This window comes from Neovison vison, chromosome 6 (genome assembly GCF_020171115.1).
Source record: "Neovison vison isolate M4711 chromosome 6, ASM_NN_V1, whole genome shotgun sequence".
Lineage (NCBI taxonomy): Eukaryota > Metazoa > Chordata > Mammalia > Carnivora > Mustelidae > Neogale > Neogale vison.
In genome coordinates this window covers 122,386,784-122,402,861 of record NC_058096.1, presented here as the reverse complement: position 1 = coordinate 122,402,861, position 16,078 = coordinate 122,386,784, and the positions used below count along the sequence as shown (strand labels likewise).

The following is a 16,078-nucleotide window of genomic DNA, read 5'->3' as shown; positions in this document are numbered from 1 at the left end:
TTTATTTATTTATTGTTTTATTTATTTATTTATTTCTGAGTCGTTCTATGTTTAGAGGTCTATGCTTTGGTTTTGTCTAGCTGAAATGTAGACAAAATCATTCTTCTCTAGAGTTACACAATTTCTGGAAATGTTAAAGCCAAGGGGGCAAGAACTAAGGTGGTTTTTACTTTGATGGAAATCGAAATGTTGCAATGTTGTCTTCTAACCTTGTCCTTCTATCCTCTGTTCATTCACCCCTGACTCTGGAGCTTTTTGGACAAATGTAAGTTCAAGAGATATTGACACTTTTCAGTATCAGGTACCATGTTCAATACTGAGAAAGCAACTGTGATCATGATGAAGATCCTTCCCTCAGGAACCTTTGGTCTTGTGGGATGACGCTTCTCTATTTTGTCCTACAATTCCCCCCAGACAACTGCTCGTTTTTACTGGTCATGTTTCATTCATTCTTTCAGCAAATATTTGTGGAGCACATATTAAATTCTAGGCATTATACTTGGTGCCAAGCTACAGGGATGAGAAGAGACAGGCCATACCCTCAAAAAGTTTCTGGTCCCCACTTTGAATTAATTCTCCTTGAAGTATCTTCTGCCTCTGTACTTTCTCAACACCTACTTCATGCCTCTTTGTAGCATTTGCATCACAACTTATAATACATATCTTTATCTCCTTTAAACCATGAGTACCTTGAAGGCAACAATCTCAACTTCCTCTCCTAGGTTCCTCACATCCCCTAGTGTTTAACACATTGCGGGGGAGCTCAATAACTGTTTTTGAATGAACCAATAATTCCATGAATTTACAAATTAATGAACCTATGGAGCCGCAGACCAATCTGCCTGACCTCCCATCCCACATCTCCTGGATTAGGAACTCACCAATCAGTCATCTGTTAGTACTGAAACACTCATCATGATTTCAAGGACCTTCTAAACATAAAACCAGCTGGTACACGGGTCATTTCCTCTTCCAAATATATTTGCCTTCGAGATAAAGAACAAATACTAGCTTCAGCTTGTGTTTACAATACTTTCTTACAGGAGGACAAACATGATTATATATGATTTAAATGAAATGAACTTATAGTAAGGAAAACAAATGGGTTCACTTGTGACTCTTGGACAGATACTGTTAATATAGCTACAGAAAGAAGAAATATAATAACAATGGCTTAAACGAGCTAGAAGCATTTTCTATCTGTCATGTAAAAGTCTGGAAACAGTCTCATACAGAGGTTCTGCTCCATGAAATCATCAGCTCATGGCACCATCATTCCCTAAGATAGGGTGCCTGGGTCAAGATGGGCTCCAGCTGTCACCTAGACCTCCAATGCAGCAGAAGGAAGGAAGAGGGATGAAAAGACAAAGGACAAACACAAACTCTTAAGCAGTTTCTTGGAGGCTGCCACAGACACCTCAGCTGACATCCCACTGGTCATAAAGGAAATTGAGGGAAGTGGTTTTTATTTCGGGTAACCACATGTCAAGCTAAAAACAATTTTAGTGTGGCATAAAAGGAGTACAGACAGGAGGGATACAATCAGATGTCCTTACTGTAGATACTGCAACTGAAGTGTTAGTGACTAAGGACATATGTACTTTGATTCCTGCAAGCTGAAGTCACAATGAACTCCAAGTGCTAATTCACTGTGCTATGATCACAGCTGACAGTGCTCTAAGTGTCACTTTCAATGACAGCAGGACTGAGGGAGAAGGAAAAGAAAGCTTTTGCAGTAAGGAAACTGGGGGGCAGTGGGAGTCTGGGAAAGGCGGCAGCAACAGCAGTGGCAATAGCAATTGAAAGGGGAAGACGGGGTGGAGAAAGATGGTAGAGTCAGCAGGACAAAGTGGTTGGATATTGGAGGAAAGAATGAGGGAGAATTTAGAACAATTTAGCTTTCAAACAAATTAGACCCTAGTAATTGGACTAGAAAGGGCAGTTTGGAGACTGCATTGGACTGGTGGAGTTAACTGCTACAAATTGACCCGAAATCTCTCCTTGATCTCTTACTTCTCACCATGAATTTTCTTTTGAACAGACTAATGAAGTTAATAAACTTCTCCAAGTAGTTAATCTTTCACAGGGAAAATTTAACAGGTCTTAGTGACCTACCTTAATCAGTAATAATGTTCACTCTCCTAATTCAGTACATTACTCCAGACTCCTTAAAATTCTTAGTTCTTGAGGTATTCTTAATTCAAGTGCCAGAATTTCTCACTTGAGTAAGTTGAATATATGGAGAACCTATTCCCCCATCTAGAAAATAAAGTTGGTACTGCAGTTGTGAAATTTAAAATACACTGGATGTTTAAAGGATGTGACACAATGCCTGGTTCAATAAATGCTAGTTTTTGTCTCCTTCCAAAGTGCTTTTTTTTTTTTTTTAATGCATTCATTCAACATTTATTCAGCACTTACTATTGCAGACATGGCTAAATGCTAGGAAACACAGCTGAATTTAGTTCTTGAAACCAAAGTTATCATTTTTTTTTTTCACTTCTGAATGTTGAGATAAATTCTGATCCCCTATACCAATGTGCCTGCCTACTGGACTGGGAGTTCCTGAGGGCAGGGAACATACATACATTTGTTACCTTTATATTCCCAGTTCTTAACACATGTACTTATTAAATGTATGAATGAATGTATGACCAAGGTCCAAGAAATGAAGCCAAAAATCTAAATGCAGGACTGGAGTCAGAGAACTATGGTAGTTCTGGATGGATCATGGATGTTCAGACATGAGGTCATGGAGAAGTTCAGACATTATGGGAGACAGTTCCATGAATGCTGAGTGTCTGTGGGGGTACTCCTTCCACATGGGGCCCAGCATCTGCTAGAATGGCTATTGGAGGAGGTAGCATTCCTAAAGGGCAAGAGGCAGCATGGGACATGGGAAATCCAGGCTGTGCTCCACCCCTAAGCTGGATGCCTCAGTGTGGGGCTTTGTCTGGCCCAGAGGAGTTCTTTTCTCCATTCACACAAAGGCCCCAGTTTGCCAAGCTACACCCTGTGGATATGAGCTCCTAAAAACTGAAAGATTAGATGTTTTCCAGGCAAAGTTTAGGCCAGAGGGACCAAAGAGGGGGAATGGGATGTGTGGGGTCTGAGAATTTTACAAAAAGCCTGGTGTACTTGAGGAACTGAAGGCATTTTGGGATGACTGGAGCATGGAGTTCAAAGAAAAGACCACCAAGAGTGAAACTGGATCACAGCTAGCATTTTCCGTGAGTTTACTAGTTACATTGTGTTAATGACCCTCTATGCATAGTTATTCAGATCACAGAAAATGACTTTACCAAAGTTATATGTTAGAAAACAGTGAAACTATGATTCAAAGCCAGGTTTAACTTCAGACTCTGTGCTCCAAACCACACGTTCCATGGCATCCAAAGATTTTAAAAGCAGATTGCAAAAGAATGAAACTGGAGGCAGGAAAGTCTATGAGGAAATAGTTGCAGAAATCCAGATACGAAATGCTGGCAGACTTAAGATGGCCTTGGAAATAGAAAGGAGTAGATGATTTCAGAGATTTAGGAAGCACAGTCCACAGGACTTGGTGGTTGTTTGAATATGAAAGGCAATTATGAGAAGAGAGAGGAGACTAGGATGACTCCTTATTTTATGTCTTTGTGGGTGGTACACCATTTCCTGAGATTAAAAAACAATGAAGTAGCAACCAGCAACCTTGGGAAAGAGGTGAGTTAAGAGCCTGCCAAGTTGGAAGCACCTTCATCCAGGTGGAGATGGCCACATGACAGTTCAGTACTGGCCCTGAACCTCAGGAGAAGCTGTATAGTTACCCAACATGAACATATAATTGGTAATTGACCCAGAAAGTGGGTGATAGGGTGTAGAGAAGAACAAAGATTTCCTAGCAGAAGGACTTTTACCTAGATCCAGCTGTTAAGCCTTATCAGCATAATCTGACCTTTGATTTATCTGCATCTTCTACAAGAATCATTCCTCAAAAGTTTACAGAGTATTATATTATAAACTGAAACCAGAAATCTGTGATAAGTTACAAAAATGGGAATCTACTATAATAAAGAAAGAATTAAAAAATGGCCTTTTCTGACATTTTTGATTGATTTAAAGCCAAATTTAAACTTAACTATGACTATTCTGTATTTTCTGTAAGAACATAGGTGCTGAATAAAATATCATTTATATAACAATAATGCAAGAAACTACTACTACTAAGAAAATTCTATGCATTATTCACGCAGAAGAATGAATGAATTAAAATCCAGCAATGACGTCAGTGGAGGCCTTAGCTTATCAATTACCTCTTCAAAATGTGGCCTCACAACTGAACACAGTCCTTCTCCAATATGGGCAAGTAAAGTTTTCTCACGCAGTGCTATAAAAATGAGACTCTCAGTCATGCTTTACCCTCCTGTTACCCATCAGCCTCCCTAAATGGAAATTCTAAGCCATGTTAGTTGCAGTCATCATAACAAGACGGAATTTAGGCTTAGCTGAATTCATTTTATCTCTTTTCTTTTAGAAAGCCTCACAGACACCCTTTACGTGATGTGGCTTCTAAAGACTCAAGGACCACCCACCTAGTAGTCTGCAAAGGCAAAGGCAGAAATGGATATTCAAACACCACAGCCTCCGTTCTGTTATTAATTACTCTGTAGACATGTGCCCACACTGTAGGGAGTGAACTGCACCAAGGGGGAAAGTTCCAGGGGCCCCCAAACCACCAGCACTCTTGTTTTCCCCCTGGAGAGAAAGCAGAACTATGGCGTTTTATAGCTGCTGTTTCATCCTCTTGGCAAGTACCTGGTGCACTTCTGCCTATGGGCCTGACCAACGAGCCCAGAAGAAAGGGGACATTATCCTCGGGGGGCTCTTTCCTATTCATTTTGGAGTAGCAGCCAAAGATCAAGATCTAAAATCAAGGCCGGAGTCTGTGGAATGTATCAGGTAAGGAAATGAGCCAAAGCAAAGCCTCTCTTCTATTGTAGAAAAACTGTACCAAACCCAAAGTAATTTTTTTGAAACTTGGTTCTCTCTTTTTAAAGATGGTGATTGGTAGTCATGCTGAAATCACTCCATTCCCCTTTTTAAAAGAAATTTTTCAAAAAGTAGAATGTCAAAAATATTGAGTAAAAAAATCCATGGCCTGGTGGGGATACGTGTCCAGTCACTTCGTAAATGAATCGACATTGTTCATCTAGCAGCAGTGTTGCTGAATGAAAGACTAAGTACCTAGATGGAAATTTATTACAGGTCTTGCAAACCTGAGTAGTAAAATCTCCCATTTACCTTAAGTGCCCCAGGTATTAAAGTCAGTAATACCTGAGTGTTGGCTGCCTCACTCTCACTTTTTATTAAAAAGGATTTTAAAGTTGAAAGAAACTTCAGTGTTGATATGATCCAGGCATCTTCAAAATGCAGACTGCAGGATTTTGGAAGTCCTTCTTATAGAAGGCTGCAATCCTGCTGCTTAACCAGAATACACCTAACGCCAATGGAGAAAACACAGATATCTAAGTGTCTCGCTGAACTCTCTCTTCAGTTACTGGAAGACAGCTATCATGTCCCATCGAATCACTTCTTTTCCGCGCCTGAGTCTTGGTTTTCTGAACAATTACTTCATGACATGATTTCCAGACCCCTCACCATTTGCATTGCCCTCCATCTAATGTTCCCTAATTTATCATGACTGTAATACAGCATCTAGAATTAGGCACAATTCTTTCAAACAAGATCTGACTTCTGCAGAGTAGAATGGACTGTGTATCACTTCCCTTCACAAGGGTATCAGAGACCAGGAATGCACCCCAAGTTTTTACCTACCTTTTAAGAGAAAATACCACTTTCTCTCTAAGACTTGCAATGCTCAAAAGGGATCCTGCCTTTTTTTTCCTTACTCTTCCTGTTTGCTGGAAAATGAAAATGAAAACTACAATTGCTCCAACAAAACTGGATTTCTGTTCATGTTTCTAATGAAAGCTGGAAAATTAGATAAAATTTTCACATTTTTCTCAGGAATACAGAAAAACTAAGTACAGAATTTCAATTATGCTGATTATATACCTCACATAACCTATGTGGACATATACCCTCTTTGTTGCGCCCTACTGGACAGAGTTGTGTGTGTGCTACATACATACTTAATATCAACTAAGAAACCCTGAAATGCTGTGTTTTTTAAATTATATTTAAGAAAGACAACAAAAGCAGTATAACTGTTTTATGTAAAGAAATAGTCTATAACCTCTCTAATTTTGCAGGTTTAAAACAAATAGCTAAAAATAAATGATGGAAACATAAAGAAAATAACTAGGAGAAAATGTCACGTTAAAAATTAGGAACCTAAACAATACAGTGGAGTATATAGCAAATTGTTTTTACCACCTGTCATTGAGTTCCTGTAATCCACCACCTAAAGAGAGAACCTGAGGAGTTGTTACATTTCCTCCTTTGGGCACTGATACACTGATTCCACATAAACTTCTAGCTCTTACTCTTGGCCAGATCCGGAGAGATGAAAACTATGTCACTGACCCTACTTCTCTTTGTTAAATTTGCTTGATATTTATTTAAAATAATGTTCTTTGAAAAGCAATGTACCCTTATTTTTAAAAACAGAATATATAAATAAAGCAAATGTCCACAATTTTAAAACCATCCCTCCACCACCCAGAAATAACCAGCTTGTAAATAGCCCTTCTAGATATGTTTGTTAGTTTACAAAGATGAGACTCATCATTTCCCTTTCCCCTTTAAGCTCCAATAATGTCATAATCTAAATTTGTGCAAACCTCAAGTAATTTTTAGGCTCCAGCCTATTAAAATCCTAATCTTATTTATATTTTCCCTAATCTTTTTTTATCTGTATTATTTCTTAATACTCCACATTATCAACTTCAAATTCTTTGCTGGATGAAGCAGAAACAAATTATTCATTCTATTACTACAATCTTTGCTATCATTACTCCCTCTGTGTAAGGACCAGAGTGAGAATTTTACATAATTATCTCATGTTCACAGCTACCATATAAAAGGTAGGCAATGTACCCATTTTACAGAGAGGTCTCTGAGTCTCAAAGAACACATCATGAAACAAAAGGGTAACAGAGCCATGTATGATTCAAGCGCAGCTTTGCCCAGTCCCTACTCTCAAGGGATTGACCAGAAAGCCTCCATTTTCTTCCATTTCTTCTTTCTTCCAGGTACAATTTCCGCGGGTTTCGTTGGTTACAAGCAATGATATTTGCCATTGAGGAAATCAACAGCAGCCCAGCCCTTCTTCCCAACATGACACTGGGATACAGAATATTTGACACCTGCAACACCGTTTCTAAAGCCTTGGAGGCTACCCTGAGTTTTGTGGCACAGAATAAAATTGATTCTCTGAACCTTGACGAGTTCTGCAACTGCTCAGAGCATATCCCCTCTACTATTGCTGTAGTGGGAGCAACTGGCTCGGGCATCTCCACGGCGGTGGCAAACCTGCTGGGCCTCTTCTACATCCCCCAGGTACATGTGCCTTCTCAGGTGGGGCAGCAGGGTAAGCTGTGTGTGCACTCAAAGAGCTGCCATGCCCACTGTCCATACAGCTTGCTATTTTCCTACCTCTGGTTTACATTAGCACAGAAGGCCTTTTAATTAGTCAGGGCACTGTACCATGACCATTTGGGATTTCTGAGACCCCAACTTCATCATGTCAACTAAACCTTCACAACTCTTCCAAAATTCCTTTTAAAATACCGTGTATAAAACTTTGTCTTTTTTTAATCAGAGTGTTCAGTTATTTACTTTTCACTCCCTTCCTTCAGTGAATGCCCACTCTTCTGATTTTACTAAAAGGAATGAGACCATGTGATGTAAATCCCACCTTTCAAACTCAAAATATCTGTCCCTAATCCTATTCCCTTAAATGTCTACCTCTCTATCTTCTGGTTGAGGGTTTAGCTCAGGGGGAAGAAGAGTATACTTCCTCACAGAACAGGAACTTACTCACTACCTTGCACATTCTCGAAATGGAAAATATTCTATTTCATTCAACAAATATTTATAGAACATATATGAATAAATAGTATCCACCCTGCAGGAACTCAGCCTAGGTGGCGAGATGTCTGTATTTTGAAATACTAGTAAACAGTTCACTGAAACAAGTGCTATCATAAACATTTATTCAAAGTTGCATATTTTTCCCCTGTGAAGTACACCTTTTTGCATGTTAATATTCATAGATCTATGACATCATTTTGTAAGAGTGAAAAATTGGAAACAACCTAAATGTCCATGGATGGGAGAATCAACTCAAATGTAACATCCTTTATGACAATTTTTAAATCAAATTATAAATGATAATTGAATTTATCATTTTCAATGTCTAATATATAAAATTTGTAAGAGTACCTTTCATAAATTCCCATTTATATGTTGGGAGTCTCCATTTCTTTGGTGATAGACATTATCCTTTTATATACATGTGGCAACTCAAAAAGTCTTGTCATCATTTCCCAAATCCTTACTTCAGGGAATTAAAGGTGCTTCCCATGGGGAAGCCCTGACTATAACTTTCGCGCAAAATGATCTAACAATGCCCTTATCAGTAAATGTGCTGGGCAACATGCAAATATGCATCTTATAATTTTGGCATATTGTACAGAATTTTTTTTAAATACACAAAATGAGTTCTTGTAGCCAACAAGGCATAAGATATAATCACCACCGAATAAATAAAGAACCCAAAGTAAAGGTTTAAACTCTTTGTGGTTTGGATGAAAGATGACTTTAAGCTAAATTGGAATTATTAAAGTGAAAACTATAATAATTCTCAGTCAAAACAATGTTAAGTGTATCTACAGCAGTGGTTCTCTGCTGTGACTGCATGTTGGAATCACACGGGAAGCTTTAAAAATGCTGATGCTTGGGTCTCACACCCCCGAGGTCCGGGTTTAGGTGACAGGAGAAGCAGCCTGGAGGAATTTTGAAAGCTCCCAAGGTAATCCTTCTCTGCAGCAGAGTTGGGAACAGTTTCTCTGCAGGGTCGGGGCAGAGGCCCAGGGGTATTTCTTAGGCCACTCATGCCACCAAGTGGATGCAATAGGCAGACCAGCTGGAACAGTTGTGGTTAGAAGTTTTCTGAATCATTCATGAACTTCTCCCCTCATACAATAAAAAAAAGTTTTGTGTGTTTTTAAGGGTTTTTTGTTCTGTTCTGTTTTGTTTTGTATTTTGGTAGGGAGAACAAATAATGAACTAGTATTTTTGCCCACTTTTCTGGTTCCTTTTGAAAAACTGAACAAATATTATAAATCTTAATTTTAAGAGAAACATATCCATAGTAGATATATTTGTTTGTAATTTTAATCCTTTTAAAGTGTTTATCAATCCACTTTTCAAAAGAAGAAGTAAACAATAATGGATGAATTCACAAAAATGCCTGAGTAGGTTTTTCATCTGCAAATATCTGATTCAGAAGCTTGCTGTTTATGTCTGCAAGTAGAGCTCTGTAAAAACAGTAACATCTCAACAAATTACTTAACCTAACTACCCATACGTCATGAACTCTTGTAACAGCAAGAAGGAACTTATTCCAATAAAAGAAAAAAATGTCGATTTCCTATTATAACTTCCATAATCAAAGCTCTTATCAGAAAAATCATGCCCCTTTAGTAAAGATGGACCCGCCCTGGTCTGGACAGAGGGAGAGGGTGAGTAAGAATCTTAAGCAGGTGCCATGTCCAGCACAGAGCCTGACACAGGACTCAATCTCACCAGCCTGTGTTTGTGACTTTAGCAGAAATCGAGCGGGACGCTCAACTGACTGAGCCACCCAGGTGCCCTGGCTCTGATCTTTCATACACCAATGTCTTTCATGTTTTTGATGTAGAAACTATTCATTGACAAGAAGGTATATATTGGGAAATTCAAGGAGGGCACATGATGTGATAAGCACTGGATGTTATATGCAACTAATAAATCACTGAACACTACATCAAAAATTAATGGTGTACTAGATGTTGGCTAATTAAATTTAAATTTTTAAAAAAGATCTAAAAAAAGGAAAATTCATTTTAAAACATTGAACATAGAAAATAGTTGTTTCAACTGGTGAGAATTATTAAAAGGACATTCTCCCCAATTTTTTCAACTTGGCTTCCTTTAAAACCTCTCTAGAAAACTAGAGAACAAGAGATATTAAACACTCTTTCATTACCAAAAGAGAACAAATGGAGGGAGAGAGAAACTAGGCAGAATAGGAAAGAGGAGCTTCCTTGGAGCTCCTCTGAAGAGCTGTGGGTTTATAACCCACAGGGAACCTCATTCCTTCCAGAAGTGAGTCATGGACAAAGTGTTCGTCATAGTGAAGGGGAAGTTAAAACGTTTAGATCGGAACATGGATATATTATAACCAATGAGGAAGCACAGAGGAAGTTAGGAGCAACTACAAAACAGTGTATAGAAGACTTTCCTTGATACAATAAGTAGATTCCACTACTGCTGTGTTGACTTTATGGCCAGACCCATTTCTCAAGGTAGTTTTAAAGAATCACCCACTGGGAATTAGAATGCTCCCTGAAAGACAAATGTTTGAGGGCTCACACTGGAGAGGAACAGATACTGGCTGTCTTCACCCTTTCATCCTGTCTACCATGAACAGTATGTTTGATAAATTAAATTAATAAATGTTCAAAAAACCACCTCTGCACAGCCTCATTCACTGGTACCTCACTCACTTATATGTTCTCTCCAGGTGAGCTATGCCTCCTCCAGCAGACTCCTCAGCAACAAGAATCAGTTCAAGTCTTTCCTCCGTACCATCCCCAATGATGAACACCAGGCCACCGCCATGGCAGACATTATTGAGTATTTCCGCTGGAACTGGGTGGGCACAATTGCAGCTGATGATGACTATGGCCGGCCAGGGATTGAGAAGTTTCGAGAGGAAGCGGAGGAGAGGGACATCTGCATCGATTTCAGTGAACTCATCTCCCAGTATTCTGATGAGGAAGAGATCCAGCAAGTGGTAGAGGTGATCCAGAATTCCACAGCCAAAGTCATTGTTGTTTTCTCCAGTGGCCCAGACCTTGAACCCCTCATCAAGGAGATTGTACGGCGTAATATCACAGGGAGGATCTGGCTGGCCAGTGAGGCCTGGGCCAGCTCTTCCTTGATAGCCATGCCTGAGTACTTCCATGTGGTTGGAGGCACCATTGGATTCGCTCTGAAGGCTGGGAAGATCCCAGGTTTCCGGGAATTCCTGCAGAAAGTCCATCCCAGAAAGTCTGTCCACAATGGTTTTGCCAAGGAGTTTTGGGAAGAAACATTTAACTGCCACCTCCAGGAAGGTGCCAAAGGGACTTTGTCCATGGACACTTTTATGAGAGGTCATGAAGAAGGTGGTGGCAGGATAAGTAACAGTTCCACTGCCTTCCGACCTCTTTGCACAGGGGATGAGAACATCAGCAGTGTGGAGACCCCTTACATGGATTACACACACTTACGGATATCCTACAATGTCTACTTAGCTGTCTATTCCATTGCTCATGCCCTACAAGATATATACACATGCTTACCTGGAAGAGGGCTCTTCACCAACGGTTCCTGTGCTGATATCAAGAAGGTTGAGGCTTGGCAGGTACATCCTTCACTCAGATAGCAGTTCACTGTGTATTAAGACAGAGTTGGGTGGATCCAGGCAAGACAGATAAAGTGGGTACCTCAGAAAGGCAGTATTTAAATGACATTGCTATACATAGCTTTGGATTCAAATTGCCTTTTCAAACATCTGAGTAACTGACTTCCACAAAATTAATAGTCATTTAATTTGACTATCTGTTTAAAGACTTGACTCAACTATTCTTTAGTCCAGCAGTTCAGAATACCTAGAATATGGCCTCTAAAAGTTTTTAAATATCCTGGAACAGATTTAATACTGTGTCAAGTATTTTTTTTAATGCTTAAATTACAAATATAGTTCCCTTTTAGCAAGTATTTATTGAGTACCTATTATATTCCATGTACTAAGGGACATAAAACTAGAGTTACTGTGTTTATCCACTACTTTTACCATAATATTATTCACAATATAATGCGCTGGAACACCCAGTAAGCCAACAAAGTTTAGGATGCTAGCAAATCAAGGGCATAGGGAAAAAAAAAAAAAAACTCTTCTTAAAAAGATTTCATATTGGATATTTCAAAAAGAAACACTGAAGTAGTTATCATAGAAAATGATTAGATGAAGGTGGAATTTCTATACTTATTTTATGGTTTAGTCTTGTTTTGTATTTTGTATTTGAATTGCACATAAAGAGACATCATAATCTTTTTCATTTCATAGAAATTCTGAAGATAAAAGTTTGACTGACTTAAATCCTACATAGCTGTTATGTCTTGCATACCTTGATTTTTCAACCAAGCCTCATCCTCATTTTACACTCTTTTTGTATTTTCCTCAGTTCCAGACTGACCTATCAGAGAGTGCATGATCATTAAGGGGAAGGGAAGGGGACATTCCTGAACATGAGTTGAATCACCCAGCCTCCAGCTTCAGCTCCAGCTTCCCTAATCTACTAGCTGTATCATCCCTAGCAAGCCATGCATTTTTACTTAGATCATATCCCACACCTGAAGGGTCATCAATTTTCATTTCCTGTATCCACTGTCCACCACAAACTTTTAACCCTTTTTCAAAACTTTCTCCTAGAAGTCTTTGCAAGTCATACTCCCACACACACTCTTTATGGCCACTCCTTCTTCCTCATTTTTGCCATTTATATACTCAACTTAAGCTTCTATAACCCTTCAGTTGACTGAAATAAATTTTCATTAATTAAATTTCTCATTAAATTTGGCCAATCACAAGTTTTTTCTTTTGTTGATCTTTGCTCCCCCTAAAATTTGTCAATCAATTCATATGCCTTAAACTATCACTAACAGATAATTTATGAACATACAATATACAATTCCCTCCTGACCTCCTTAGAGATGCCAAATCCTTCTCCACTGCTCCTCTCTGTCTTCACTCTGACTCCTCTAATGTACTGCTCAGAACTATGGCCAGAATACCTGACACCTGAGTATGTGTAGAATAAATGAAAGAAAGAATAGAAATCTAGTTAATTTGGCCTTGCAGAAAACTGTTCAATCCAACAACCCATCCTTGACTCAATCACTCTAGTCCAGTACTCTAGACTCTGAGTGGATAAGCCTGTGTCACAATGCCCAACAATCAAATTTGTATGGAACATTATGTAAGGAAATACGGAACCACCTTCTTCTTTCTCTCAGGATGATTGTACATAAGGCATACTTTTCCCCCACCTTAAACTAACCACTCACTAGTCAAAAAATAGGTATGCATAATGACAGAACCACGGTGATAACAGAAGTCAAATGGAATTGATCATTCCAGGAATTGCTAGTACTACTGGGATTTGGAGAGGGGGGTGAATTTTAAACAGAAAAGATGGGGGTATATAAGGAAATATGGTTGAGAGTAGAGAAGGGAACTGGTCCTGGATCTTCCCAACACTCTTAGTACAGGGAGTGGGCAACAATAGTCTCTTTATCTGTGTAAACCATCCCCCATTCACCCCTGTGTGGATGGGGTGCTTTGTACCCATTTTCCCTCTGTGCTATGATGCCAAGTGTAAGAGCTGGAAATCCTAGATGACAGTGGGGGGTTTCTAGTCTCTAGTCTTTGGTTTAGTTCAATTAAACATTAGAGAATGTGCCAAGAGGTGGTTCCCATTTATGCTTATAATGAGCAAGTTTGACTTTAAAATCCTTGAGAGGAAATACCCTAAAAGGCCACAAGATGGAAATAGTACCACATAAAAGATAGTATATGACCATCTCAGTGTTTACACGTTGTACTTTGTCCTTTTCGCAGTGTTAGTTTTATGAGCCCATCAATTTCGTCTGAATATTATCTTCTATGTTTAAGTGTTCTCACTAGCTATTTTTCTTTCTCTTCCCCTACATTTATTCTTATTTTCCTCATATTTCTCCCCAAGTAAAATAATTTAGAAGCATATTATACTCGATTATAATCTCAATTAAAATTTTATATTTTCTTCTTTAATGGAATTATTAGTCATTTCTTTTAAAATTCCAGAAGAGTGCTCTGAGGAAAATACCTAAATTATTTTGTAATGTATACTCTCTTTTGTGGGTCGATGAATATCACTTTAAAGATCCCCTATATTGCTTTTAAGGGTGAAACAGTTTCCATCTCAATCTTCCCTATTATGCAAGGTATTAATGTAGAAAATTAGGTGTTCAAAGGAAAAACTTGAAAGTCAACAGTTAAAAGAAATACTAAAGATGTCTAAAAAGATGACTTAGACATATGACTTAGAAAACAAATAATTGACTCTTAATGGACAAGTTACCAATTTTGACTAGAAAAATTCAATACTCTTGATTTTATTTATACACCACCTATGAGGATGAAACTACAATACCATGCTGGTTAGGATTTGAAATAAGGACAAAAACAAAAGATATCATCTGAGATAGGCCTTGAAGGATGAACCAGATTTTTGGAAAGGGTCTATTCCTTGGAGAAAATGTCATTCAAAGGCAAATGTAAAACCACATAGGTAAATCCCCAAAACATCATGTTGAGCGAAAAAATCCAGACTTAAAAAGGAGTCATACTCTTTTTATTACTATACTTATATCATACCCTTTCTCTAACAATAGAAAAAAAAAAGAACCACTTTCTCTAATGATAGAAAGAAAACAGATCCACAGTGGCCTAGGGCTCCAAGTGGGGGTGGGGACTAACTCGGAAGCGACATCCGGAAAACTTTTGGGATGATAACAGTGGTGGTTACACTGGCATATTTACCAAAACCCAGAACTCTACTTTTAAAATAGGCATATTTTATCCTATGTAAACTATACTTCAACATAGTTCATTAAAAATATAAAACAATGAAAAGTCCCTGGAGTTGGGCAAGTTCATGCCATGATTGGAGACAGATGTTATTCGGTATAGATCCCTTTTCCGATTAAGGCCTTTTATGTTGCCACAAGCATTATACATGTCTCCATGATCCCATTTTAAAAATAAACCCATCTTCTCAACTTAAATTTTATACTAGTTAATCTGTTGTAACTAGCAATAGACAATGTAATAGATTGAGTATCTAGTTGGCAGTTTGGACACTAGAGCCAAACTAACTAGATCTAAATCCCAATTGCTACTTAACAGTTTTATGACCTTGGGCAGTCACTTAATATGCCTGTGTCTCATCTTCCTCACCTGAAAAATGGAGATAATGAAATGTGTAAGTTCATTATAAGGATGACACTAGTTAATATGTAAAAAGTGCTTAGGATACTACCTATCTATAAGTGTTCATGTTAGTATTAAATATTAGTCTTGAGTATTATTCTTTTGGAGGTGAGGAGGTGAGGAAAGTAAGACCCAAAGAAACCAAAATGATTTGCCCAAAGTCATATGTCTAGCCAATAAGAAAGCCCACATCTGCCCTAGGCAGTCTGTTCTCCTAATAACACCAAGATCACCCCTGTTAAAAGAACCATGTACCCAATTGTCCCTTTAGGCACAGGCTTTCTAGCTCCTAAGTGACTGCTGGGTCAGCCAATGTCTTCGCAATGAAGACAGTGGTCCATACCTTAAACCTGGATGATCAGCAGATCACCATCCTGAAACTGATTCATATAGAGACACAAAGACAAAGTACAGTGTTCAAATAAGTAAGAGTGGACACAACGGACCAAATTAGAGAATATCAAACATCCCTTTGTCCATCTTGAATATAACTGTATCTCTTATCACTAAAAAAGTCCCTGTTTGGCCCATGTTATGTGCTTAATAAATACTTGTTGAATGAACAAATAAGGAAAGAAAGAGTGGACAATGGTAAACACTGAGAGAAGACAGCGGTTAAGTGAATAACTACAAAACAGTATAGAGACATAGGCACAGAAAAAAGAAAGTGAGTGGTCTGAAAGAAGTTAGCAGAAAATGCTCATGCAAAAAACCCCACAATAACTCGGACTTCATAAATTTGTGCTGAAATTTACCTCTTCATTATCAATGAGATAAATGATGGGGAAAATT

General features: G+C 38.4%; 1 protein-coding gene across 2 annotated transcripts in view; it reads left to right on the top strand.

Moving 5' to 3' along the window:
- The window catches only part of CASR (calcium sensing receptor), a 75,188-nt gene that overhangs the window by 42,814 nt on the left and 16,296 nt on the right, over positions 1 to 16,078 (top strand). For both annotated transcript variants that reach the window (XM_044252228.1, XM_044252229.1), the window contains exons 2-4: positions 4,514 to 4,938; positions 7,194 to 7,500; positions 10,730 to 11,614. In XM_044252228.1, coding sequence (XP_044108163.1) covers positions 4,754 to 4,938; positions 7,194 to 7,500; positions 10,730 to 11,614 — 1,377 coding nt within the window. In that variant the 5' untranslated portion in view covers positions 4,514 to 4,753. The remainder of the gene's footprint in view (positions 1 to 4,513; positions 4,939 to 7,193; positions 7,501 to 10,729; positions 11,615 to 16,078) is intronic.